Source organism: Lithobates pipiens, unplaced genomic scaffold (assembly GCF_037356315.1).
Source record: "Lithobates pipiens isolate NorthernLeopardFrog02 unplaced genomic scaffold, aLitPip1_a1.2 Scaffold_16, whole genome shotgun sequence".
NCBI lineage: Eukaryota > Metazoa > Chordata > Amphibia > Anura > Ranidae > Lithobates > Lithobates pipiens.
This window is the reverse complement of record NW_027507748.1, coordinates 116,614,471-116,642,420: the sequence shown is the minus strand read 5'-3', so window position 1 is coordinate 116,642,420 and position 27,950 is coordinate 116,614,471. Positions and strand designations below refer to the sequence as shown.

Sequence of the window (27,950 nt, the reverse complement as noted above, 5' to 3'; positions counted from 1 at the left end):
CCTTGATGCGATTCAGTTCACTTTGTGCGCTATACAAATTATTCATTCATTCATTCATTCACACCTCCCAGCCTGTTCTTATACATTAAACACCTGCCTTGATGCATACCATGGTGAGCTGGTGAAGGTGTCTATGTTGCCTGTCTGAATATACAGTAAATGCTGGGGTATGTACCTGACACTCATTGGTATTGAAGTTGCTTGGATAAGCTACAAAATTTCTTCCACATTACAGGATAAGCCCCGTTGACTGTGACTAATTACTACTCAATGATTCCTTTTCATGCTTTAGTACACACAATTTGACAGAATTTAAATATGGCAAGAAAACAGCGATTTGTTTAGAATATTCTTAACTTTGTTCTTCCTATACACTCCCTATACTTTAATGTCCACACCCAGAGTATTAATGTAAAATAAATTATAGAAATATAATGAAAGGTTACATACCTATAAATACAAGGATTGCACTGCTAAAAAAAAAGAATCAGTTCCTTGTAAATATGATACTCAGTCTAAAGTAATGATAGAAAAGTGTACAGTGTATAATTTGCAGGTATATGTGACGTGTCTGACTGAAGAACTGTTTCTTTTCCTCTCCTAGCAACCAATTAGCTCACTCCTACGCTATGTTGTCATATGATCACTGCCAATTGACTGTATTCTCTACCTGGAAACGAATATGTCACCTCCCAATCCCTCAACTCTGACTTATACTTTAAATTGCACGTATATTATTATGTTTAGTACAAAATTATAGTATTGGCTTAACCATATCGTTTGAGATCTCTTGGTGGAACTTACACATCCCAGTTTGAACTTTTACAGCCCACTATGAAATTGTTTGTTAAAAAAGAAAATTATGCTGCTAAGATCTTATCCAAGATATTGTTTATTTGCAGCTCACATGTTAATAGCAGTCATAATTAAGGCCACAAGGAAGGTTTTGGAATGGTTTCGATGAATCATCTTCAGAGATGGTTGGGTGGCCATATACCAGGTACAAGTTCCATACCCAGGGTGCTCTGCATTCAAGATTATGTTGTACGGTAATTTCTACAGATCAGACAGGACGTAACTCCTTGGTTTAACCAGTCTTTGTTGGAAGGTTTAATAAACATTAGAATACATTTGAAGAGTTTAACAGTAATGACTATAAGTAAAGAAAGACAAAGAGCCCATGTGAAAATATTTGGCTGTGCTCTTTGGACGAGTTTCCATCACCTGGTAGTATGTTGTAAGACTATCTGTTTAGGTCAATGTAACATCACCTACATTGCTGTGTTATGTCTGCTTTTCATACACTGCAAAAGAGAAAATGCTGTAATTAGTTGTGGAATGTGCAAAAATTATTTTCTTTCCATTGTATGATTCAGGGGTTTATTACTGGAAAAAAAGTACAAAGATCATTAAACTATAGGAGCCAATCAAAAATCAGCTTTGCATCAGACAAAAGCCAATCTGTAGCTGGTTACTTTGATTTAACACAATCCACTGCTTTTGTATAAGACCATGTTATATGATAAAACCAATAAATTATACCATCACAAAAGTAGGTACGATAGGTTGGCTTATTATTAATATTGCATGAAACAAGCAAATAGCATTGTAGATCAGATCAGATGAGTATCTTAGACACCTAAATTGAAAATCACAGTGCAAGATTTTGCCATGAATGGGTCTTTATGCACTGCATTGTATGTTAGTGCTATAAAAATAATGCAAATAAACAAATACATTTATTTGCTGAGATGATGACATCAGCCCAGCATGTCTTTCCCTATGAATTGGTCCTGTCTGTTATATGAATAAGGGGATAAACTGGTCCATGCCCTCAAATGTTGTGCCATTTGGTGCCAATTATTGAATGTTCATGTCAGGGAGAGTGTTAATCTTAGAAAGCTATGCTGAAGTGATGACAGAAGGAGAGCAGCACCATCTAAGTGCAGCATTATTTTTTTAACAGAAAAGTGCAGCATTATTAAGACCTTTTATTCCATAAAAGACAATTGGTAACTCACAAGATGTATGAGATGCCAGCCCATGTGGGATTAATAATTTGGTTCATTCACTCGTGGGGAAGACAATCTCCTCACTGGTGAAGAGGCAGATGATGGGTCCAGGGACTCCGGTGGTTCCCAGCGCTTCCAGACACTCAGGGCAGCTCACAGACAGTGTTGTACGTCACTTCCGGTTGGAGAGAGTGCGGGGAGAAGCGTGCGTTCGGAGCATGCCTGCTCCTTCATCGGGTGGCCTGATGAAGGAGCAGGCATGCTCCGAATGTGTGCTTCTGTCTGTGAACCTTCCTGAGTGTCTGGAAGTGCTGTGAACCAGACATCCCTGGATCCATCAGCTGCCTCTTCACCAGTGAGAAGATTGTCTTCCCCATGAGCAGATGAAACACATTAATCCCACATGCGCTGACATCTCATACATCTTGTGGGTTACCAATTGACTTTTATGGAATACAATGTCTTAATAATGCTGCACTTAGATGGTGTTGCTATCCTTTTGTCTTTGCCTTCCACAGAGTTACTTCTAGCCTATCACAAGCTGGCAGCCATCCACAGTCAGCTTATCTAAGAACACTTCAACTGTCCTTGTACCTCAAATGTACCCCTTCACATGAACTCAATGTGAAAGAGAGTTCTAATTACCCACACTCTCTTTATTCAGCTGATCAAGCGCACATGTTCGAATGTACTTTCTCATGCTGGGGTGATCACTCTATTACAGTGATTCTCAACCAGGGTTTTGTGGAACCCTAGGGTTCCTCCAGAGGTTGCTAGGGGTTCCTTCAGCATTGGGCAATTTCTGCCTCTCATATAAGTTCCCACTCACACCATTGATCTTTTTAGCTCTCTGTAAGGAGGTAATTCTTCCCAATGACCACAAGTGTAAGGACCATTCCTCTCACTGACCATCACACTAATGTATCATGAGTTGTAGAGTTCTAATTTTTAGCAGGGGTTCCCCGAGACCTGAGAACTATTTCAAGGGTTCCTCTGTGTTGAAAAAGTTGAGAAAGGCTGCTCTATTAGCTAAATGTAAAATGTGCATGTAGCAGAATTATTTTATTCCACTTAATAATCAATTGGCTATATATTAAAACAATGGAAGAAAACTGTATAGCCTGGTATTATGCCCTATAAAAAAATATATATATTACTATATTTTCACACTTTGGATTATCAGAGGTCACATGGGCTACTGTGTGCCATAAGCAAGGAAAGGTCATGAAAGAGAAGACTGAGCCCTTGTACACATGGTCGGAGAATCTGTTGGAATGAGTGTTATCGGACCGTGTCGTCAGATAATCCGACTGTGTGTGGTATGCATCGGACTGATTCCGTCCGAATCCCCGTCCGACCCAATTTTCCAACATGTTGGAAATATTTCCCGACCAACTGGGCCGGACGGACCTAATCCGATCACGTGTAGAGCATTTTCATCGGACCAAGTGCCACGCATGCTCAGATCAAATTCCTACATCAAAGCTATTGGCTACTAGCCTGAATGTAGTCCCATTGTAACGAAATTACGCCATCACGTTCTGAAAGATCTGATTTTTCGCCAACTTGGCCTGACCGTGTGTATGCAACAGTTTCGGACACAATCCGTCGGACTAAATCCGACGGGCAAAATCCGACGGATTTGGTTGGCAAAATCTCCGACCGTGTGTACGTGGGCTGAGAAAATTGCAGCATGTACAAACACTGTGTGAGATTACACTATCAGAGCCTAATGGAGAAACATTTATAGCATATAGTTATCATAAGCCAAACGTTTCCTTGGCGGCTTTTATTTACATGATATGCGTAATAAGTGTAAAATAAAAAAAATACAGTAAACGTAAACCACCAGCCAAAACTTGTTTTACTGCAGATCCCATTATGTTCCTGCTCAGACAGACCTAAAACTCTGTAATTATTAAAGCTCATGCTTCCTATTAATTGAAGAATGACAGCTCAAGGGGGATATCAGACCTCTGCAGAAAGACCAGACCACTGCTTCCACAAAGAGAGCAAAGGTCCTTCTCAGCAGCATGCTGGCAGGGGACAAGCTGTTCTACTGATGCTGTGGCTATGTTTCAAGGGAAACAAACTGACCATGTACACCTTTTGTTTTAAAGCACCTGGAATGCATTAAGTTGATCTAAACCTAAATTTAGTTAGGATTTAATCGTTTACTTATTACCCTGTAAAATATCCCTTGTAATTTCATATTCTTGAAAGGTGCCCCTGCCCTTACTGTAAAATTGATGTCAGTATACTGCTGGGTGCTGCCATCTTGTCTTTTATATCAATGTTCTCTGCAGTCACTATCACCTGAAGTTCCACTGGGATCCACGTGCATGCATGGCATAATCTGACAGAATGCATATTCATGGCACCTGCCAACCAGAGTTGCCAACTGCCAGTAAATTTACTGACAGTTTGTTAAAATCTGTGTTGTTTTTTACAAGTGCCAGTAAATATTAGGGGCTGATAATTTCATGCTGTGTTGACTTTTTAACCACTTTCAGACCGGACCATTTTGCGTCGCTTTAACTGACAATTGCGTGGTCGTGCGACGTGGCTCCCAAACAAAATTGAGGTCCTTTTTTTCTCACAAATAGAGCTTTCTTTTGGCGGTATTTGATCACCTCTGCTGTTTTTATTTTTTGCGCTATAAACAAAATAAGAGCGACAATTTTGAAAAAACGCATTATTTTTTACTTTTTTGCTATAATATATATCCACCAAAAATATATTAAAGAATTCTCAGTTTAGGCCCATACATATTCTTCTACATATTTTTGGTAAAAAATCGCAATAAGCGATTATTGATTGGTTTGCACAAAATTTATAGCGTTTACAAAATAGGGCATAGTTTTATGGCATTTTTATAATTTTTTTTTTTTTTTACTAGTAATGGCGATGATCAGTGATTTTTATTGTTACTGCGACATTATGGTGGACACATCAGACATTTTTGACACATTTTTGGAACCATTGTCATTTATACAGCAATCAGTGCTATACAAATGCACTGATTCCTGTGTGAATGACACTGGCAGTGAAGGGGTTAACCAGGGGGTGGCAGTGTAAGGGGTTAAGTGTGTCCTAGGGGCGTGTTATTAACTGTGGGGGGCATGGCTGTGTGTTAGTGAACACTGATCTCTGCTCCAATCACAGGGAGCAGAGATCAGTGTCACTTGTTGCTAGGCAGAACGGGGAGATGCTGTTTACTTCCGCATCTCCCCGTTCAGCCTCCCTGTGAGATGATCGCGGTATCCCCACGGCGATCGAGTCCGCGGGACCTGCAACCGGACTCACGGGGGTCCCGACTGGCGTGCATGCGATGGCAAGGCGGCATTCTTAACCACTTTCAGACCGGACCAATTTGCTGGTCAAAGACCAGACCACTTTTTGCGATTCGGCACTGCGTCGCTTTAACTGACAATTGCGCGGTCGTGCGACGTGGCTCCCAAACAAAATTAACGTCCTTTTTTTCCCACAAATAGAGCTTTCTTTTGGTGGTATTTGATCACCCCTGCGGTTTTTATTTTTTGCGCTATAAACAAAAATAGAGCGATAATTTTGAAAAAAACGCATTATTTTTTACTTTTTGTAATAATAAATATCCCCCAAAAATATATAAAAAAACATTTTTTTCCCTCAGTTTAGGCCGATACGTATTCTTCTACATATTTTTGGTAAAAAAAATCGCAATAAGCGATTATTGATTGGTTTGCGCAAAAGTTATAGCGTTTACAAAATAGGGATAGTTTTATAGAATTTTTATTAATAATTTTTTATTATTTTTTTTTTTACTAGTAATGGCGGCGATCTGCGATTTTTATTGTGACTGCGACATTGTGGGGGACCCGTCGGACATTTTTGACACATTTTTGGGACCATTGTCATTTATACAGTAATCACTGCTATATAAATGCAGTGATTCCTGTGTAAATGACACTGGCAGTGAAAGGGTTAACCAGTGGGTGGCAGTGTAGGGGTTAAGTGTTCCTAGGGGTGTGTTACTAACTGTGGGGGGGTTGGGCTTTCATTTAGTGTACACTGATCTCTGCTCCAATCACATGGAGCAGAGATCAGCGTCACTAGTTGCTAGGCAGAATGGAAAAATGTTGTTTATACAGCATTTCCTCCATTCGGCCGCTCCGTGAGACGATCGCGGGGATGCCCGTGGCGATCGAGTCCGCGGGTCCCGCGACCGGACTCACGGGGGTCCCGACCAGCGCGGGAGCGCGCCGCCGGCGGCGTGCTCCCGATGGCACGGCGGCAACGAATATTGGACGTACATGTACGCCAATATGCCTGCCCGTGCCATTCTGTCGACGTACATCGTCGTGCGCTGGTCGGGAAGTGGTTAAAGGGATGCACCTGTACGCCCATATGCCTGTCCATGCCATTCTGCCGACGTACATCATCGTGTGCCGATCGGGAAGTGGTTAAGTGTAAATCAAGCAAATTACTTTATTATAGGTATTGTCAGTGTTTCCATATCATGTTTATGTTGTTCAAATATTCACTGTGTTACTTTTCAATAGGACTTCTGTCATTTCTCAGGTTACCTGTAGAAAAATGTGCTCAGCCAGTAAATTTTCCACGTTTTGTCAGTAAAAAATGCTGCAGGAGGTTTGGCAACCCTCCTTTCAACACAAATAATGCAATGCTTTGCTTGGAGACATTGGGTAGAGGACATGGGCAATGGTAGCCTGGACATTCCGACACTTTCAGAAGTATTAATTTGAGTGACAATGAAACTGACAGCATCTTAGTGAAGGAAAGGCATGATTTGTAAGTACAGGTATGGCACTTTTCCCCACTGCAATTGGTTGCAGAAAGTCAGATTGTGACAGGATTTCTTTGCAGAGAAGCCCCACATGTGAAATTATGGTGCAATGTCCTATCTTTTCCACCCATAATATAATAATAATTAGCGTGTAAATGCTAATTACTTGTCATTACAGCCGTCTCATCAAAATAACAGCCTCTGATTGCTGTATGTAAGTGGAATATGTCACCAGTAGAACTTGGCAAGACTGTGTTTAATTGCTTAGCTAACAAGGTATTTAATAGCCAAAGGCAAAGCCTCCTTCCTTGCATTTGTTCCTGGAATCTCTTTTTTTTGAGACAACTGGGATCAAAGTGCATTAAAATAAATGACACAGTATTATTTGAAAGTATTTAGTACTATAATGTTTTAGAAAGGTTAGTTGCATTTTTTGTGCTATATTTGCTGATCTGTTGTTTAGTTGTGTATAGTAGAACAAAAACTATTTTAGAACAAGAATAATTCACTTGTGTATTTTGACACAGCCAACTCTCTTGCCCAACTGAAATCCACTCAAGCATGCCTGTAGAACAGGGATATGCAATTAGTGGACCTCCAGCTGCTGAAAAACTACAAGCCCCATCATGCCTCTGGGTGTCATGCCTGCGGCTGTCAGAGTCTTGCTATGCCTCATGGGACTTGTAGTTCTGCAACAGCTGGAGGTCCGCTAATTGCTTATCCTTGTGTAGAATAAAAATATGGTAGTATGATTGTTATATCTGCCTTTTAATTTGCTAGCTGTAGGACCATTTTGATGTTCCCCAACGTAAACTAGAAGATCAGCTTGAGGGTCAGATTGTTATATCTGTCAGTCCTGTACCTTAAGTTGAGTTGATCAGTCCATTGTGAATTATGCCTCTTTATACCTTCTCTCTACCTTACATCACTTTCCTTATTTCACTTTACTCTTTGGTTTTACCCACTGCCTCACATTTTTCTTTATTAAACAAGTGGTAAACTGCAGCATAAAAACAATGTGGGCCCTGGGCAATTTAAATAATAATATGCTAGTATGTACCGCATACTAGCACATTATGACAGACTTACCTGAACACAAAGCCCTCCAGCAGTCTGCTGTTACCAATGTAGGCGCTTCCATCTTCACCCGCTCTTCCTTCTGGGTTCGCGGGCTTCGGTTGGATGAATGACCGAGCGATGATGATGTCACTCCCAAGCATGCATGTGAGAGCCACGGACATGGCACAGAGTTGTAAATGGATGGCACAGAGCCCGGTGCACATGTGCCAGTGATGTCACCAGCCACTTCCAAAGTAAATATCTCCTAAACGGTGCACGTTTAAGAAATATTTACTGTACCTACAAGTAAGCCTTATTATAGGCTTACCTATAGGTAAAAATCAACAAAGGGAGTTTACTCCCACTGTAACACTGCCTTTATAATTACCTTCAGTTTTATGCCACCCCTTTTTGTTATACTCCAGCTCCCTATTCTTCTTTTTCTACTGCTAAAGAGCGCATTAAAAATGCAATTTAAAAAGTTATTTGTTGTCAGGTTTAGGTTTTTAGCCTATATTGGATTTTTTTTTTTTTTTTTTGCTGGTAGGTACTGTATGTAGGTGGTGCTCTAAGCTCAATTGTACATGCTTGCAATCCCAAGTCAATATGTCAGACCAGGGACTCATCCTTTAAATGTTTGAAAAATAAAGATTGTATATGTATAGTAAAAAAAACAAAAACAAAAAAGATATGAAACATTAATTTAAAGAACGTGTAAAGTAAAAAAATATATAATATTCACCTTGAGTCTTTAATTGTATTCCCATTTCCACTCCAACTTTTTATCATTTTGTTTTCCCATACATAAACTGTAAAAATGTAAAATCTGACCCTGATCTATGGAAACTCATGGTCATTGGAGCCACAACAAATGCTAATGGTTTTTATTTTTTTCCCCCTTTTCACTTACTGTACTGGACAATCCCTGTCCTCTGTCTTCCAGAACTCCTCCTATCAATACTGCAGCTTATATCACTATGATTAAGCACTGGACATATTACAGGATTTAAGGCGATGATGCATGTAGTGTAATATCAGCTTTTCTGTACCTGTTCTTTGCTACCTTAGTAACCTTTGTTACTTTATCGCTTGTAAAATGTTCTTAAAAATTGCATTAAAAAAAAAACAAAGTCTGAGTTATGTGTACTTGCTGTTATTAGAACTAGTAACATTAACATGTGAGAAATGTGACATGGACATTCAGCCTTTAAAAAAAGAATGTAAACATTAACTTTATTGGCTTAAAATGTACAGAACATTCCAAGGGTTATAGCTGTCAGTGACTGCATATGACTTCCCTCTTGTGCATATGCTAGTATTAATATGAGACGCACCAGGTATATAAAAAACTTCCACTGTATATTAATATAATTTTGGTATATATATATATACATATATATATATATATATATATATATATATATATCTGTAGCGCCCTGCTCCTAATGGGCAGACGCTATTATTTTTCAAATTTAGTTGTCTGAAGCTGCAGTTAGGCTCACGCTAATTTTTCTTAAAAAGTTCTGGTTTCTGTGCCAGTCCAGCTGGGTTGCACTGGTTCCCACTTGACCATAGGTGTCGCTGTCACCGCCGGTAGGTGTGGAAATGCTGCAGGCTGGATGTATTGAATACTACCTCTTGCTTGGAAATTGCTCAGTGGGAGTGCACATGCACTCAACCTCCTTGGTCAAGTGAGTGGAACCTGTCCTGTTAAACCACTGTATGGTCCTAGCCACCATGCTGCAGCTCAGTTTCAGGGTGTTGGCAGATACTCAGAGAGTTCTTTGCCATGAGGTGCCAGTGACCAGTATGAGAGAGTGAGAGCGATAACACCAACTTTCACACCTGCGACTTTGTAAAACGAGTCACGTGACCCCGGGAAGGAAAATGGCTAATTGGGCCCAATTTGGACATTTTCACTTAGGGGTGTACTCACTTTTGTTTCCAGCAGTTTAGACATTAATGGCTGTGTGTTGTGTTATTTTGAGGGGACAGCAAATTTACACTGTTATACAAGCTGTAAACTCACTACTTTACATTGTAGTAAAGTGTAATTTCTTTAGTGTTGTCACATGAAAAGATATAATAAAATATTTACAAAAATGTGAGGGGTGTGCTCACTTTTGTGAGATACTGTGTGTGTGTTTGTGTATGTACATATATATATATATATATATATATATATATATATATATATATATATATATATATATATATATATATATACATATACATATTTATGGTCATGGCCCTATGAACGAGAGAGATGTGGATCACTTAAACACGTGACAAGACTTACAATATAAATAGACCTGAAGTGTGCCTTAGTGGTCTGGTCGGTATGCCAAGAAAAGGGGGCATACCCAAGGTAAGTAATGGGTAGTTTATGAAGAAGGATGTGCTGAGAAGTGCCCTGAAAAAGGGAAGGGCGAGAGGGTATTGTGCACTGAAACCGACAAAGAGCATGGGCGAGTAGGCTGTTTAAATACCCTCTGGTCTCCTCCCATAAAACTGATAGTGTATATGGCTTTAGAGTTTGCAAAAGACTTGGGACTGGGGTGAAGGTTCACCTTCCAGCAGGACCCTAAACATACACCCAGAGCTACAATGGATGGATTTAGATCAAAGCATATTCATGTGTTAGATTGGCCTAGTCAAAGTCCAGATCTAAATCCAATTGAGAATCTGTGTCAAGAATTGAAAATTGCTGTTCACAGTCGCTCTCTATCCAGTCTGACAGAGCTTGAGCTATTTTGCAAAGAAGAATGGGCAAACATTTCACTCTTTAGATGTGTAAAGCTGGCAGAGACATACCCAAAAAGACTTGCAGCTGTAATTGCAGTGAAAGGTGGTTCTTCAACGTATTGATTTGGGGGCTGAACGCAAATGCATGCCACACTTTTCAGATATTTATTTGTAAAAAACTTAGAAAACCATTTATCATTTTCCTTCAACGTCACAATTATGTGCTACTTTGTGTTGGTCTATCACATAAAATCCCAATATAATACATTTTTATGTTTTTGATTGTAACATGACAAAATGTGGAAAAGGGATATGAATACCTTTTCAAGGCAATGTATATAGTATTTATATGTATACATCATATAGTATAATCCTAAGAACTGCTAATGTAAACATTTCACCTGCAGTTCCTCTTCATCAGCCTAGATCAGCCATTCTCAACTAGGATTTCTCCAAAGTTTGCTAGGGGTTCCTTGAGCTGTGGCTAATTGACCTCCCATCTGATAGTGCCTGTATGGACCTGGGTCCAGCACCACTTGGCAGAGCCAGCGGCATAACACCAATGATTTTTCTGACTGTCTGTAAGGATGACATTCTGATCACCACTGTAAAAAGAGTATACTTCCCACTGAACACTAATGAATACATTATAGCTGGGGTTCTATCAGACCTGATTTTTGTATGGGTCCCTCTGGGATAGAAAGGTTGAGACAGTCTGGCCTAGATAATGGATATAGGAAGAAGCACAAGGTATCAGAATTGTAGATAGTGTTAGCATCAGCCAGCCAATGGACATATACAGTACTTGTACTCTACAATGAAGGAGTGGATCGAATTGCTGCTCGCTCTTTCTGACATGAAGTAACCAGCTTTTAAAAATGCACTACTAACATTGCTAACAATATGTGTCTCATAATTATCATTACTTAACTATATAAGTCGTGAGGTGTTTTCAAACTTACCTGTTTAAATATTTTCTCTCGCCTTGCAAACAATCCAAAGCAAATGATGAGGAATCCTACCACCACTGCACCACCGATTGCTTCCACTGGAAGTCCAGGCTGTCTCTCTATGTATTTGAAAAAACACTCCACTTAGAAGCACAAAAGTATGAACATACAGTATATTTTCAGTGCTAGTTTAACCTAACCTAAAATAAAGCCCTATGGAAATGAAATAGAGACCAATATACCCCCAAATAAATGAAAACACCTAATTGCCAACCCCTGAAATAAAAGTGCTTTTTTATTTTATTAGGGGAGGCCTTGCAGAAAAAAAAGGGGGGAGGGGATAAAAACAAAAAGTCTTCAATAACAGAAATGAAAAAAAGGGCAGCAAAGAGGTTGATTGCCCAAAGAGCTAGCAGTCAGATCTAAAGAACTGTTTCCCAACTCACCTTAATTTCTCTCTATGCAGTTTGTCGTGCCTTTTTTTACAATAACACTTTTTCACTAGCACTGTGGCTGCTCTGTGCTCCTTTTTTATAATGAGGGTGTTAGCCTAACTACAAGCCCCTTATTGGCCATATCCAAGCTTGACGGCCATAGTTCAAAGGCCATGCAGTACATTTTGGTTTAAAAAATTCTTCCTGGGACCTGTAAATCACTTAAATCTTATTGGAACCACTGACTCTCAGAGATAGAAGATTCAATTTTGCCCAAAAGTCTTCTATAGCTACCAGGATCCAGGAGACGGGTTACAAGATCTTGACCAGATGGTACAGAGCACCTACTATTTTGCATCATTTCTTCCCTCGGGTTCGAGTTGTATGCTGGTGATGCAGAAACGCTGATGAAACAATGCTCCATATCTTTTGGAGCTGTCCCAAACTTGGGCCCTTTTGGCATGAAGTGACCTGCACAATCACACCTGACAAATGTTGATCTGGAAGTGAACCCAGTAGCTTCACCTCTCGGAGAGGTCGATTAAGAAGTATAAGGCCTCCCTTACAATGCAGCCAAGGCATGCCCCCCCCTCTGTTGGAGATCGGAGAACCCCCCATCAAAATCTGGTTCTCTGAGTGAAAGAATTGAGAGACATGGTGGACCTCATCACTACCTGTCACAGAAGGGAGCAAACCTTCTGAGGGACATGGCATCCTTGGAATCATTTTGTGTATACTGACGTCTGACGTCTATCTTCAAGAGGTGGTATAACGGCTCTGATCTCTTGGACTCAACTTCACTCCCCAGACGAGAGGCCCTCTCTGCATTCCCTCTTACTCTCCCCCTCTACTCCTTTTTTTACCCGCTTTGGGGATATTCAGTCCCTTATTCCCCTCCCCCTCTGGCTGCGTTCCATCCCCCATCTTCCTGACTCAGTAATGGGTTCTGTTGTTCGATTATGATGTATATCCCTGTCTACATTCCACCTTCTATGTTGTTCCATTACAAGACAGGCCCAAGGAAGCATTACCTCTCATTGGGTTAAAAAGATTCTAAACCGTTACCCCACTCTGTGGTGTCTGTAGCATTCTAATATGTAGGTTCTGGATCTGCCATATAATTGTTTGTTGGGCTTCCCAGTGCAGTGCAATGCACTGACCACTATCCACACAACCATAAAAACTTTTTTTATGACCACCTGTTATGTGCTATACTGGGTATGATGTTCCATCTCTCTGCTGATGTGACCCTATCTGTTTTCTGACAGTGATATTCATTTGTTACTGCATACTTATTGTATACTGACTATTGACTGTAACTTCCTTGGGTAATTAAGGAATTCCAAAAAAATAAATCTTATTGGAGCAAGGTCTTTTCCCAGATCACTGATAGACCGATTATCCCTGATCTTAAAATTTCCCTACTTTATGTGGGCCTTGAAAACTTCCCTACCAAATCTAGAAATATTATTAAATAGAAGGTACTTCTGCGCTACTAGTAATGAATAACTGTGTGATTAAATATTTAAGGTTGCTGCCAGACACCAACTGTTATTAGCAGGAAAAGTGAAAAAAATATATAACGAGATGGAACACTACTTATATCACACATATATAATGATTACTTAGCAAAATGAACAATAAATGCATAACAGGGACCCCTAGTGGGAGTAGTAAATATGACACTTATAACCGTACAAAACAAAGTGCACAAAAGTGGCCCCTAGTGGCAGTAATAAATATGACACTTAGGGCCAGTTTACACTAGATGCAGTTCTGTGCACTTTTTTTCTGCACAAAATGCATGCACAGTGTTTTCCATGTATTCCAATGGCTCTAGTTCACACCATGCAGTCAGCTTCTGCACTGGAAACGGACTTCATGGTGTGAACTAGAGCCATTGGAATACATAGAAAACACTGTGCATGCATTTTTTAGTGCAGAAAAAAAGTGCACAGAACTGCATCTGGTGTGAACTGGCCCTTAAAACTTTAAACAAACAAAACAAAGTCCATATGATAAGTGCAATCTTCTCATGAACAGGTGCAATCCGCAAGGTATCCAACCGTGAATAGATGGCAAGTAAGTGACAGATGGCAATTAAGTGACAAACACCAAGTGTACCCTCCACCAGTCACATTATGCGCTCCCTTCCCAGGACGGCCCTAAATGAGGCTTAGTAGCACCTTCCCCTGTTGGGATCACAATCCGAGATGTCTTTTTAAGCTCCCATCAATGGGCTCCTGCAAGCATGGTCTCTCATAGGTGATGGTAACCTATGGGTAAAGCAGTAACTAACATAGTGTTAGTACTATAAATGTAGTTTAATAAAAAAAAACATACAACTGTTTCACTCACATTTAAAAATGCACTAGTCCTAGTGCATACAGGGGATGAACTTAGGCATATACAGATCAATCCCTGGGGTCACTGAATCATCTGCAAGTCCAGAGCCGAGTCCAGGGCCTGTATGCACCAGGGCTAGTGCATTTTTAAACGTGAGTGGAACAGTTGTATATTTTTTTTTTATTAAACTACATTTATAGTACTAACACTGTTAGTTCCTTCTTTATCCATATGTTGCCATCACCTATGAGAGATCATGCTTGCAGGAGCCCATTGATATGAGCTTAAAAAGACATCTCGGCACAAACATGTACACACACACAGGTAGGTACACATACGCAGGCATGTACACACACACACACACACAGGCATTTACACACACACAGGCATTTACACACACACTGGCATGTACACACACACACAGGTGTGTACACACACAGGTATGCACACACACAGCCACCATAGTGGTGTGACCTCTCCTGGTTTTTGGGAAAGCAGACTGCTGTCCGAGGGATGTCTACACAGCATCAGTGTTGAGAGGTGTTTTTGCCGCCTGTAGCTTTTTTCTTAAAAAAATAAATATGATATACTTACTTGCTCTGTGCAATGGATTTTCACAGAGCAGTCCTGAAACTCTGCTTCTGGGGGTCCCACACCAGAGCTCTCCACTCCTCCTCTTTAGTGTCTGCAACAATACCAAGTTGCTTGCTGTAGGGGCAGACATGCCGGTTCGCTCCAGAACTGGACTGTGCGTCACACACTCAAAGCGAAGCTTGTTCCTGCACCCTGCTCTCAGAGTTTGATTGACAGCAGCAGGAGCCAATGACTCCTGCTGATACCTCTCTGTCTTTTGAAGGCAGGGAGAGAGGAGAAGAGCCACTACGGATGGGCACAGTGGTGGATCAAGTAAGGACTCAGGTAAGTATTTAGGGGGGTGGGGCAGTGGTGGTGATTCTGCTACTGGGGCATTAAGGTAAAAATCGTCTTGGCTTTAGAACTACTTTAAACTGATCTTCTTTTTTGTAGGGCTTGCCTGGCCCTAATAACTCCCTTTGCTTTGTTACAGATGTGTTGTGAGTGTCAGGTTCACTTCAGAGTGGGTCCCCAATGGGAACAGCAGGGTGTCATAACAACTCAGCAGCTTCTTAGGGAACCATTCCTACAGTATATATTAAGAATGATAACACTATATGGGATACAGAAGTCAAAGCAATAAGGATTTAAATTTACACAAGGGTCAATTCACACCAGATTTCAGTTCAGTGTGTTTTTTTTCTGCATCGGAAATGCCTGGCCAGTAAGTTATATGGGTTCCAATGACATAGTTCACACCAGTGCAGTGCAGTGCAAAAAACTAGAACATGCTGCATTTTTTTTGCACTGAACTGTACTGGGATGTGACAAAATGCACCAAAACGCACCAGAATGCATCCAAAGTGCATCAAATATGCACTGGAACACATTACAGCAAACCCTCCCAAGAAACCTTGGAGAAAAAGAAAAAACAAGAGGGGAAAAAACACACTGGAACGCATTGAAATTGCAATAAAAAAAATCCAGAGTGAGTTTTTGTGGTGTGAACTGTAAACAAAAATGCATCTGGAGTGTATTTTTGTGGCGTAAACCAGTCCGAAAAGAGCCCAGATAGCAAGGGTAACTTGCCACACATTTGTGGCAGTGTTGAATTGTAAGTCTTGCTAACTTGCTGCACATTTTCATTGGCAAGTTGTACACTTTCAGAGAACTTAGTACACGAGTTCTAGTTAGGGTTGCCCCCTCATTCCTTTAAACCCAAACACATATTAATTACACAGGTTCTGTGGCTGATTAAGGTGATAATTAAACTCACATGGTGCCTTCAATTAGTCACAGACAGTGGCGTAGCGTGGGGGGTGCGGAGGGGGCCGGGGCCCCGGGCGCAACATTTGAGGGGGCCAAATTCTGTTTCAGTCAGTGTGTGTCACTACTGCCTGCCTTTGGTAATTTCATTTCCTGTGTCCCCCGTGCTCTGGCTCCATGGTCACTGTCCGGCGCCCTGTGATTGGGCCAATGGGGGTCATGTGCGGCAGCGGGGAAGGCCTATCCACGATCGTGGTTGCTCCTGGAGTCCCACCTCCGCACATGACCCCCATATGCCCAATCACAGGGCACTGGACCGTGAACATGGAGCCATAGCGAGGGGGACACACAGGAAATGAAAATCATGATCCGCCGCTGTCTTAACCTCCTCTCTTCCTGACCAAAGCAGGACAAAAAAACTGACGGTGAGTCATGTTGCTGGGGGAGGGGGGGTGGATGTGATCTGGGGAGAGGGAGCAGCTGGAGTGAGAGAGAGAGCGTAGAAGAGCAGCGCCATGTAGTGTCAGTTTAGGAATACTGTAGGTAGGACAGTTTATTGGACAGTATAGTGGTCAGTGTAGTGTACTGGAAAGTACAGTATAGTGGTCAGTGTAGTGTAGTGGACAGTACAGTATAGTGGTCAGTGTGTAGTGTAGTGGACAGTACAGTACAGTATAGTGGTCAGTATAGTGTAGTGGACAGTATAGTGGTCACTGTGTAGTGTAGTGGACAGTACAGTATAGTGGTCAGTGTAGTGTACAGTGGTCACTGTATAGTAGTGGACAGTTTAGTGCTCAGTGTAAAATAGTGTAGAATATAGTGGTTAGTGTGGTGTAGTGTAGTGGACAGTATAGTATAGTGGACAGTATAGTATAGTGGACAGTGTAGTGTAGTGGACAGTATAGTATAGTGGCCAGTGTAGTGTAGTGGACAGTATAGTATAGTGGTCAGTGTAGTGGACAGTATAGTGGTCAGTTTAGTGGACAATTTAGTGGTCAGTGTAGTGTACAGTATAGTGGTCAGTGTAGTATAGTGGTCAGTGTAGTTCACAGTGTAGTATAGTGGCCAGTGTAGTATAGTGGACAGTGTAGTATAGTGGACAGTGTAGTATAGTGGACAGTGTAGTATAGTGGACAGTATAGTGGTCAGTGTAGTGGACAGTGTAGTATAGTGGTCAGTGTAGTGAAGTGGAAAATTTAGTGGTCAGTGTAGTGTAGTAGACAGTGTAGTATAGTGGTCAGTGTAGTGTAGTAGACAGTGTAGTATAGTGGTCAGTGTAGTGTAGTGGACAGTTTAGTGGCCAGTGTAGAATAGTGTTCAGTGTAGTGTAGTGGACAGTATGGTATAGTGGCTAGTGTAGTGGACAGTATAGTGTAGTGGACAGTATAGTATAATGGCCAGTGTAGTGTAGTGGACCCTATAGTATAGTGGTTAGTGTAGTGGACAGTATAGTGGTTAGTGTAGTGGACAGTATAGTGGTCAGTGTAGTGGACAGTATAGTGGTCAGTGTAGTGGACAGTGTAATATAGTGGGCAGTGTAGTGTAGTGGACAATTTAGTGGTCAGTGTAGTGTAGGGGACAGTATAGTGGTCAGTGGACAGTGTAGTTTAGTGGTCATTATAGGAATCGGGTTGGCCAGTGTAGTGGTCAGTGTATGAACCAGGTTGGTCAGTACTATTGTAGGAAGGGAAGGGACTTGGAGTGCTAAAAGTCTGCAGGTTAGGGGGCGCAAATTACTCGCCTTTCCCCAGGCGCTAACAACCCATACTATGCCACCAGTCACAGAACCTGTGTAATTAAAAAGTGTTCGGGTTTAAAGGGATGAGGTGGCAACCCTATTTCTAGTTGACACTTTTCCAATTTGTAGCACATTTGCATGGTCTCTAGCAAGAGCAAAGTTGCAGTGGTGAATCTACAGCAAGAGCTCTGCAAGTCACAGTGTCCCCTGTGGTGGGATGACTATTGCACAACATAACTGAACCAGAACATGCAGCGGATTTGCAGAATGTTTGTAAAGAAAGTTGATCTGGAGTCATGCAATGCGGACTTGCTGCAATTGTGCAACAAACTTGTGAAGCCTGGCAAGTCTAACAATAGCTTAGCAAGTCGTTGTCAAACTTTCAGCACAATTGCTTGCTATCTGTGAGACAGCTGTTTAAAGTTTGCAGAATGTAACAAATCTTACCTCCAACTATCAGCTCAAATGTTAATGTAGTTACATTTCCACTGGGAGTAACGGCTACACAAGTGTAATTAGCGGTGTCTGACATCTCCACTTTTGTGATAGAGAGTGTCCAAGTGTTGCTGCTCATATGTTGCTCAAAGCGGGATGGAAATGACACAATGCTGTCGTTTTGTCTCCATGACATTGCAACTGCTGGGTTGGCCTTGTATCCACAAGTGAGTTGGACATTTTGACCTACTTGTGTAATGGTTTTTGTACCTCCAGTCAAGATGGGCTCAACTGAAAAAGAGAGAAAGACGTAAACAGTTTTTTCACCAATATGCAATAGTTAATAAGTACTGGTTTTATGAGCAAAGAAACTTCCAAGAATGTACTGTGGAGACTTTACTTACACAAGACATTCAGCTGTACAGACCGTTTTATTGTCGTGTCACTCTTCAATAGACAGGTAAAGCTTATTCCATTATCATCGGGTGCTACTGCCGGCAGACATACTACGCTGGTGTTCAAGCTGTTTTCCGGTTTTATATCTACTTGCTGGGTTCCACGGTACCAAATCAAGGTTTCAGCATTAGAATTGTTGACGACATCGCATTTGATTGTTTTCGACTGATTGACTTTGAGGTCAAAACGATTATCATAATTGAAGCCATTTAACTTCAGATCAAGTGCTTAAAAAAAAAAACACATAAGATTACTGATATTACCATTAAGGAAACCTGTCATGAAAGATATATGTAGTCTAGCATTGCTGATGTCTCCCTCATAATGCTGATGCTTGGGCTTTAATACGCTATTGATCTGGAATAAGTGAAGGTGAGTGTATAAGATAAGGATTTCTGACTTTCAGTTGCTGCATACTTTTCCTAGATCTGCAACAAGATTTGGCAGATTTACTGATGCCAAAATAGCAAGACGAGTAGTATTTTTTTTAGGAGTACAGCAATGGCTCCCTCACTCATGACAAACATACAGGGGTCTCAAACTAGCGGCCCTCCAGCTGTTGCGAAACTACAAGTCCCATGATGCCTCTGCCTGTGGGAGTTATGCTTGTAACTGTCAGCCTTGCAATGCCTCATGGGACTTGAAGTTTCGCAGCAGCTGGAGGGCCACCAGTTTGAAATGTCTGCTTTAACGTATATGTCCAGCCCAAAAACTTTTTTTTTTTTTTTTTTTTTAGTACAGTAGAGAAAAGCAAGAAAGATGTTTATTTCTGTCCGTGCTCCTGTTTTAAATTTCCCCTCACTTCCTGTCTGTTAAACCATTGCCACTGGGACAGAAAGTCAGGGGAAAAAGTCTATAAAAGAGCTCCAGGTAGTAGTAAAAACCTGACAGGGGTTTCAACCCATTCTTCAATATAAAAAAAATAGTCTTGACATACACTTTAATGTTACACATGCAGCAGTGTCAGAACAAGTTCCTTTATACCAGTTTCTCTTATATAGTACATATAATCAAGTTAAAGAAAACATGATGTGTTATACTAATCTACAAATATGCACATTTAGTTTAGTTGAAATCCATTTCTCTGTGGGAGGAGGTCATAACCAAATATACTTCAGTTTCTTATTTGAATCCAATGTCACGTAAGAGAAAAGCAGAGATCCAATGATAGGACAAGTAATGGCTTTGATGAATTGTGTCTAGGGATCAGCTCTTGGTTCAGGCATTCATCCAAATGCTGGGAGCTTAGTCTGTTCAGCTGGAGCTGAATATATATATAGTAGTTGGTTTTTCTCTCACTACTATATGTGGCAGCTTCCTTCTCCTGTCAATGGTTGCTAAGGAAGTGGTGGGGGCTTGCGCCTGTTTTGTCCTTAGCTACCAGAAATCACCTGTCCCTATTGATTTACTGGGTGGGCATCCTTGGCCATGTAAACAAAGCAGCCAGGTGCATTTTTCATAATTTATATTAGACCCTTCAGGTCTGGAAAGAATTTTAAGGATAAACCCCACGTAAACATCAAGAAAAAGTCCCAAAAATCCATACTAGGCCCTTATCTGAGCATGCGGCCTGGCTGGCCTGGAAAAGGAGAGATGGGAATGAGTGTGCAGCCACCCCTCCATTACCATACTAGGCCACACACCCTCAACATGGAGGGAGGTGTCTTGTCAGGGAGGACCCCCCTGGCAAAGCATCTTGTCCCCATGTTGATAGAGACAAGGGCCACTTCTCCACAATCTGTCTCTCTGGCCCAATGTAACAGAAAGTCAGAACACATCTGCCCAAGGGGACACAGAAATTAAAATCTGATTGTAAGATTGTAATCATCCCATATACTATCTAAAGTCAAAAGAAGTATTAACTTCAATATATGAATATATATTATGACAGTATTTGCAGTGAGGAATGACTCATGGCATCCCATGACATCCTATCGTAGTGCAGCTCTACAAGAGCCCAATAATAGTCAATGTGTAACACATAGGTAGGTATAACAGAGCTCAGAAAACAAAAACTTTTATTAGATAGACAAAGTACAATGGTTTAGGTGCCTCCTCCAGTGTGACATAGAAGATTATTTTGAACTGTACAAAAACACTATAAGTGCAGCGCTAAAAGATAATCAGAATCTCACATCTAACTTTAATAAGATCCTTAGTAAATTAAACGTCCATTCCTGAATAAATCCAAAGGTGCACGGGAGAAACAGTTGTGAAGCCACAAAGCAAGATGCTCCAGAAAAAGGGAAAGGCCACGACTGTCACCGATCACACTGCCTCTTACTGTCAACCATGGACCCTCACAAGGGAAGGTCAAAATCACAATATGGTAACACTCTGGACAGGTCTGCTGTGGGGATGGTTTGCCACTTTTCTCTAAGGTACACTCTTAATCTCCCGATTATCTCTCTGGGGACTCCATAATATTATAAGAAAGAATGGAGAAAAATTGCGTGTCTGTAAGTCACACCAGTATTACCATCCAGCAAGATGACCGCCGCGTCCCCAATGCGCGATGACATCACATGTCTCCAACTCCTCCCTAACCCCAACCCCTCCATATTTTCTGACTTATTTATTTTGCATGTCTATCAAAAATAAATACATTTAGTATGTTGTTTTTATATAGTGGGATTTGGTTCCCTTATTTAATGTGTGTATGGTAATTTTTGCTAAATACCACATTTTTTCTTGTTGTGTACAGTAGATATCTCTCTTAGCATGAGAAGGGTTTCAAACTTACTTCCGGCATTTGGAAGGCAATTTGCTCTCATGATCTCATTTAAGCCGTCCCATATATATAGCGCGATGTCACATGTTAAGCTACGCCCCTGACAACATCATTGCTGACGAAACATGTAGGGACGAGTTAGAGATGTGTGACGTCATTGAGCATTGCAGCAGTCACCTTGCTGGTTGGAAACACTGGTGTTACTTACAGACATGCAGTTTTTATTTATACAGCAGTGAACGTAATACTTTTTAATTAATAAATTGAGCTGAAATTACTACACTGTGAGAAGCATTCTCCATTCTTTCTTACTGTATACTATTGAGGAGACCCCAAAGGAGATAATCGGGAGATTAAGAGTGTACCTTAGAGAAAAGTGGTGAACCATCCCCACAGTAGACCTGTTCAGAGTGCTCCCATGTTGGTATTTTGACATTCCCTTATGAGGGTCCATGGTTGATGGTAAGAGGCAGTGTGTTTGGATGTTGGTGGTGGTCTTTCCCTTTCTCTGGAGCATCCTGCTTTGTGGCTTCACAACTTTTTCTCTCGAGCACCTTTGGATTTATTCAGGAATGGACTTTATAAAAGGATCTTATAAAATTAGATGTGAGATTCTGATTATGTTTTAGCTCTACACTTATAGTGTATTTGTATTTTTATTGTTATCCAGTAATATTATGCTAACAGCTATTACTCAGCTATCATTCATTGTGATTTATGTGTTTATCCCCAGATGATTGTGTTAAATTATTACGTATTTTGAACTGTAGCAACATGGCGGTAAGGCTGACACTACTATGGAGGAATTTTTTTAAGCTTTCTTCATGTTACTGGGACATTTCAGCTTGCCAGCTGATGAATTCCACTGTTTGCCACCCATGGTAGACTCACTAAGTAAAGCACTCACATATGTAGCATCCAATGCTACTCAATCAGAAGGCAGGAATACCACAGATCTTCAGGAGTCCTGCTTTTTAACATCACATCGGCATTTAAGTAAGCAGAACTTTAGGTTACCCCCCCCCCCTCCCCCCACATTCTAAATATACAGTATTTGTAAGGAAAAAGTGGATAAGAGAACATTTTTTTGTTTCTTTTTCATCATGATAAAGTTACTAGCAGTCGGTGGAGATGTAAAAACTATAAAGCTGTACTAACAAAGATGATTTTTAGCAGCATGTCTCTGTTCCTAGGGTATAGAGACCAAAGTCATACCAGTATTCTACACTGAATTAACGCTGATTCAACAACTACCGTATATACTCGAGTATAGGCCGACCCGAATATAAGCCGAGGCCCCCAATTTACCCCCAAAAAAACTGGCAAACTTATTGACTCGTGTATAAGCCGAGGGTGAGACATGCCTGTCCATCCCTGTGTGTGTGTCCGTCCATCCCTGTGTGTCCGTCCATCCCTGTGTGTCCGTCCATCCCTGTGTGTCCGTCCATCCCTGTGTGTCCGTCCATCCATCCCTGTGTGTGTGTGTGTCCATCCATCCATCCATCCCTGTGTGTGTGTGTCTCCATCCATCCATCCATCCATCCCTGTGTGTGTGTGTCTCCATCCATCCATCCATCCATCCCTGTGTGTGTGTGTCTCCATCCATCCATCCATCCATCCCTGTGTGTGTCTCCATCCATGTGTGTGTGTGTGTGTGTGTGTGTGTGTGTGTGTGTGTGTGTGTGTGTGTGTGTGTGTCCAGCCTACCTTTGTCCCGAGCCTCCGTCCCGTGCCTTGCCTCCTTGCCTCCGTCCCGTGCCGTGCCTTGCCTCCTTGCATCCGTCCCGTGTCGTGCCTTGCCTTGCCCCCGTCCCGTCCCGTCCCGTGCCGTGCCGTCCCGTGCCCTCTTCGTCGGCGGCCATTGTAAAGTTCAAAAGCTGCGCCGCCGCCTTCGCCTGTGATAGGCGGAACACTGAATTTCCCAGCAGCCTGTGTTCCGCCTATCACAGACGTCGTATCATCCTCGTCCGTAGTACGAGGATGATACGATGTCCGTGATAGGCGGAACACAGGCTGCTGGGAAATTCAGTGTTCCGCCTATCACAGGCGAAGGCGGAGCCGGAGGCGCGGCTTTTGAATAGAATGGCCGCTGTCTGTCTGCTCGACACGCTGATCGAGCGGGCAGACAGCGATGACTCGAGTATAAGCCGAGGGGGGCACTTTCAGCCTCAAAAAAGAGGCTGAAAATCTCGGCTTATACTCGAGTATATACGGTACTTATCATCTTACTTCAATGCCCAGCCAAAAAAAAACTTTCTGTTGAATTTTTAAATATAATCGGAAAAGGTTTGAACCCTCATCAGGTTTACTGATTTCCTCCCACGTATTATCTGTACCCATCCACCTACTGAGACAATCACTTCTAATTTTTATGACATGTCCCAATTAGGACATAACAATTTATATCAGAATTTACCTTAAAGCCCCATACACACTATCAGTTTTTCTGCTGAGTTTTTCCTTCAGGTTTACCAAAACCATGTAAAGCAAGGGCCTGCCTGATTGCATACAAATTGAAACTCCTAAGGTTTGACCTCATATTACATGGTTTTGATAAATCTGAAGGAAAAACTCAGCAGAAAAACTGATAGTGTGTATGGGGCTTTAGAGGTAAATATATATTTTTATTTTGCATTAAAAATTGTAAACAGTATAAGGTGTACATTTGTCATTCAGAGTTATGACATAGATATGTTGGCCCCAAAACTAGCAAGGGCTAGGATATGCAATCGTATAATCCAAAACTATAAACAATCATATTTCAAGGAAGGAGAACATTTATAGTTTATATTTTACAACAAACTTTTAAGGGCGTCAGAAGTGGACAAATCAATCAAGACATACCACAGAGCTTTGAACTTCAAAAAGGTGTCATTGTCCATTGCCAACATCTCCCCCATCCACCAGAATTCACCTTTAGTGCAAAACACTCCAGTATTCCACATTGCACTAGATACAAACCTCACGCCAATCTCTGGAATATCCCTAAAGTTCCTTATCTTAATAGCAATTTTCTATCTTGTAAAACAGCTGATTTGGAAATGGAAATGTTTGGCCTTCTACATATTTATTAGTTCCAGTTTTAAAATCTAGCACTGGCTCTAGTGTCATCATATAATGTTAAAATCGCAGATTTTGCTGTTCAGATTACCTACCTCTTACTTGATAGACGAAAAAAGAAAACACAGTTAATACCAGCAGATATCTCATTGTTGTTACTATGACCTAGAAGGGAGAAAAAACTGAATGTGAATATACAATATACTGTATATGTAAAAGCGCTGCATAAATTGACGGCGCTATGTAAGTGCCTGTAATAAATAAATAAATCAACAAACGTTTGAATACTAAAAACAACAAAAGACTATGGGGGGGACTAAAAAGAAGTGAGTAGCTGTACGCACCATTTTTCTGGTAAGCATTCTTTCACACCTTAATTTTCATCCAGTTTAAAACTGTATTTGAATGATTTTGTACATTAGGGGAATTTGTCCCTTTGCCCATTTTTCCAGGTTGCAATTTGCTTATAAGTTTTCTTCATTTTTTTTAATTATAGACACTTTTTATTGAAATGTGCCCCATTTTCAGTATATAGAAATGTACACAGACTTGAGAACAAAAGGTTTTTATTTCCAGATTTTTTTTTTTGGAATTTCAGCAGTTAGGTTTGCATTATTTACTAAAATGATGGCACTTTTTCTGAATTCTGATCACTCTTGCATTCACATTTTTCAAAGACTATCGTTACCTTTTTTTCAGTATGCTAGTTATCTATTGATTCCTTTTATATTCCTTTTTATTTCCTTTATAAACATGGTGGAAAACAGCTGGCATAAAGGTTCCAAGAAGGGCCTTAAATGTAAATGTGGTACAAATTTTACAATTGCACTCAATATCACATTTCCACTGGAAATAGATTTTTCCATTTTAGGTTAGTAGTGCTGTGTTTTATTCTGCCAGGTAGTAAAAGGTCACGAGGACTCCTGTAGAGTTATTACAATTATAATGGAAATGTGGCCAACTTTCAGCTTTTTTACTATGGCATACAAAATTGTATGACTTATTGAATTCCCAAGGCCACCATGACATTATGGTACCTGAGTTCAATTTTACAGATCAATTACACATTTTACATTTTAAAACATTGTACATATTTACAAAACAGCAAGACTGAAAATATCAATTTCAATTAATTTGAGTACTTGAGAACTAAAACATTTTTGTATATTTGAATTTTAAATCTATCTAGGAAGCCAAGGAGCAATACGTTAACATGACTAGGTATTAAAACGAAAGCATAAGCTGTTTACTTCCACATTTTGTTAAATATTTCCTTTCGATTTTCTTGGGCCAACAAAGTACCAAGCATATTTCTATTTCTTTGTGAGGAACAAAGTACATTAAACTGATCAATTCAGTAACAGTATGCCTTACCTTACTGCTAACTGTAAAGTATATACCGTGTTTAACATTGTTGGACCAGCCAGCCCATTGTTGGCCGCCAGTGACTTTACAATTTTCCTATTACCTATATTTTGATAAAAAAAGTTTAATAAAAACTTATTGAACCTAAACTGATCAATTTCCCAAAACTTTACCATGACAAGTATTTCCGAGGACCTCTGGAAAAGACATTGTAGAGTCCTGGTATCATCTACAATTAAAAAAGAAGCAACCAAATAATGTATCAGATTCAGTCTCTTACTTTTCAAAATGATCCTCTGCTTCTTTGATGAGCTATCTCCACAATGTGAGCAGGTTTGTGTTCTTTGGTGCTGTTCTTATTCCCTCTAAACTCTATATTTACTTCAGGGTCAATGCCTGAGAAGTTACAGGTCAAGGTCTACCCTGTTTTATGGGCTTTGTGTAAATATAAAACCACTCTCGAGAAGAGCCTTCTGCATTGCTGAGCATAGACAAGCTTGTTTCTGGTCTATTTAATGGCTTTGGGTGAGGCCTTAAAGTGACTATGAATTTCAGAGATTTCTGGCATCTATAATTGTTTCCGTGCCATTCACCCCTATGAATTTGCTAAAGGTTGTGAAAGTTTTCTCTGTAGTCTCAGAAGAAAATGTTTGTATGAAAACAATCTGTCACTGAGCCTAAATCCCCAATATATGTATAAACCCCATGCTACCTATTGTAGGAAGAGGGACTATTAAATGTTGATACTCAAAAGTCCAAGTTTTCAGAATTAGGGTTTTGATTGGTTGAATTCAGTATGAGTCACCACAATCCATTACACTTTACTTTTCGGTAAATAGTAAAAATAACATTTTGGGTACTGCTGTGTAACATAACTGTTACAATTTAAACACATTCATTATTATATGTATATTAGACAAATTCTGTGTACACAAATTATAGTATACATTTTTGTATATTTAAAATGCATGCATAATTGTGTTTTTCATACAGTTCCACTCATCTCAAAGACACAAAAGTTTTTCACAAAACGCAGCTAAAGTGCTGAATGCAAAACGTTAAAAATTGATGAATGTGCTCGAAAGTGTCCAGTGCCAATGACTAAATGCCCTGTACACACAATAGGATTTTCCGACAACAAAATCCTGGATTTATTTCCGACGGATGTTGGCTCAAACTTGTCTTGCATACACATGGTCACACAAATCTTATTGGAAATTCCAAACGCCAAGAACACGGTGGCGTGCGATTAGCCGAGAAGAATAAAGTTCAATAGCCATTGCATCTCTTCTGCTTGATTCCGAGCATGCATGGAATTTTGTGCATCAGAATTTTGTACATATGATCGGAATTTCCGACAATGGATTTTGTTGTTGGAAAATTTGAGATCCAGATCTCAAATTATGTTTGTCAGAAATTCCGGCGAAAAATGTCCGATGGAGCCTATACATGGTTGGAATTTCTGACAACAAATTCCCATTGAACATTTGTTGTCGGAAAATCCTATTGTGTGTACAGGGCATAACAGTATAGATATCATAATACATTTTGTCTACATCATACATTTTCACATGCATTCAACCTCTTTTATAAAAATCTACAAGTGTGTTCTATACCTTAGGCTTTGCAAAGAGCAAAAATAAAAATATGCAAAGTTTGGTACCCATACAAGCTATTCAAAAAAATCTATTTTTGTAGCACTCTGGTGTTTAGGCAAGGTTGCTCCTAAATTTACCTGCCAGATATAGCTACCTTGGCCTATTATTGGGGAACATTTGATTTCACTCTGTCTGTAACTGATGCACTTCTCTCTTTTGCTGCTAGGTGGCCAGGTACCTGGTGGCATTGGAAATGAGAAGGGCAATGCAAGGTCAGATTATGGGTATATGGGGTATCCCAGCCAATGGGTAGGGGTTTTCCTAAATCCCTTGACTTGCTGGGAGAACCTATATATTTGGGTGGAGTATGGTGATCAGTGCTCTGTGCCACCTGGA

General features: G+C 40.6%; 1 protein-coding gene across 1 annotated transcript; it reads right to left on the bottom strand.

The window, feature by feature from the left end:
- Nucleotides 1–874: 874 nt before the first annotated feature.
- Nucleotides 875–26,370, bottom strand: TMIGD1 (transmembrane and immunoglobulin domain containing 1). The gene is made up of 6 exons (XM_077480332.1): nucleotides 26,237–26,370; nucleotides 24,687–24,756; nucleotides 18,749–19,027; nucleotides 18,357–18,635; nucleotides 11,565–11,671; nucleotides 875–1,304 (listed from the first exon to the last, which is right to left on the bottom strand). The coding sequence occupies exons 2-6, from the start codon at nucleotides 24,739–24,741 to the stop codon at nucleotides 1,272–1,274; spliced, it is 753 nt and encodes a 250-aa protein (XP_077336458.1). The 5' UTR covers nucleotides 24,742–24,756; nucleotides 26,237–26,370; the 3' UTR covers nucleotides 875–1,271.
- Between the last annotated feature and the right edge of the window lie 1,580 nt (nucleotides 26,371–27,950).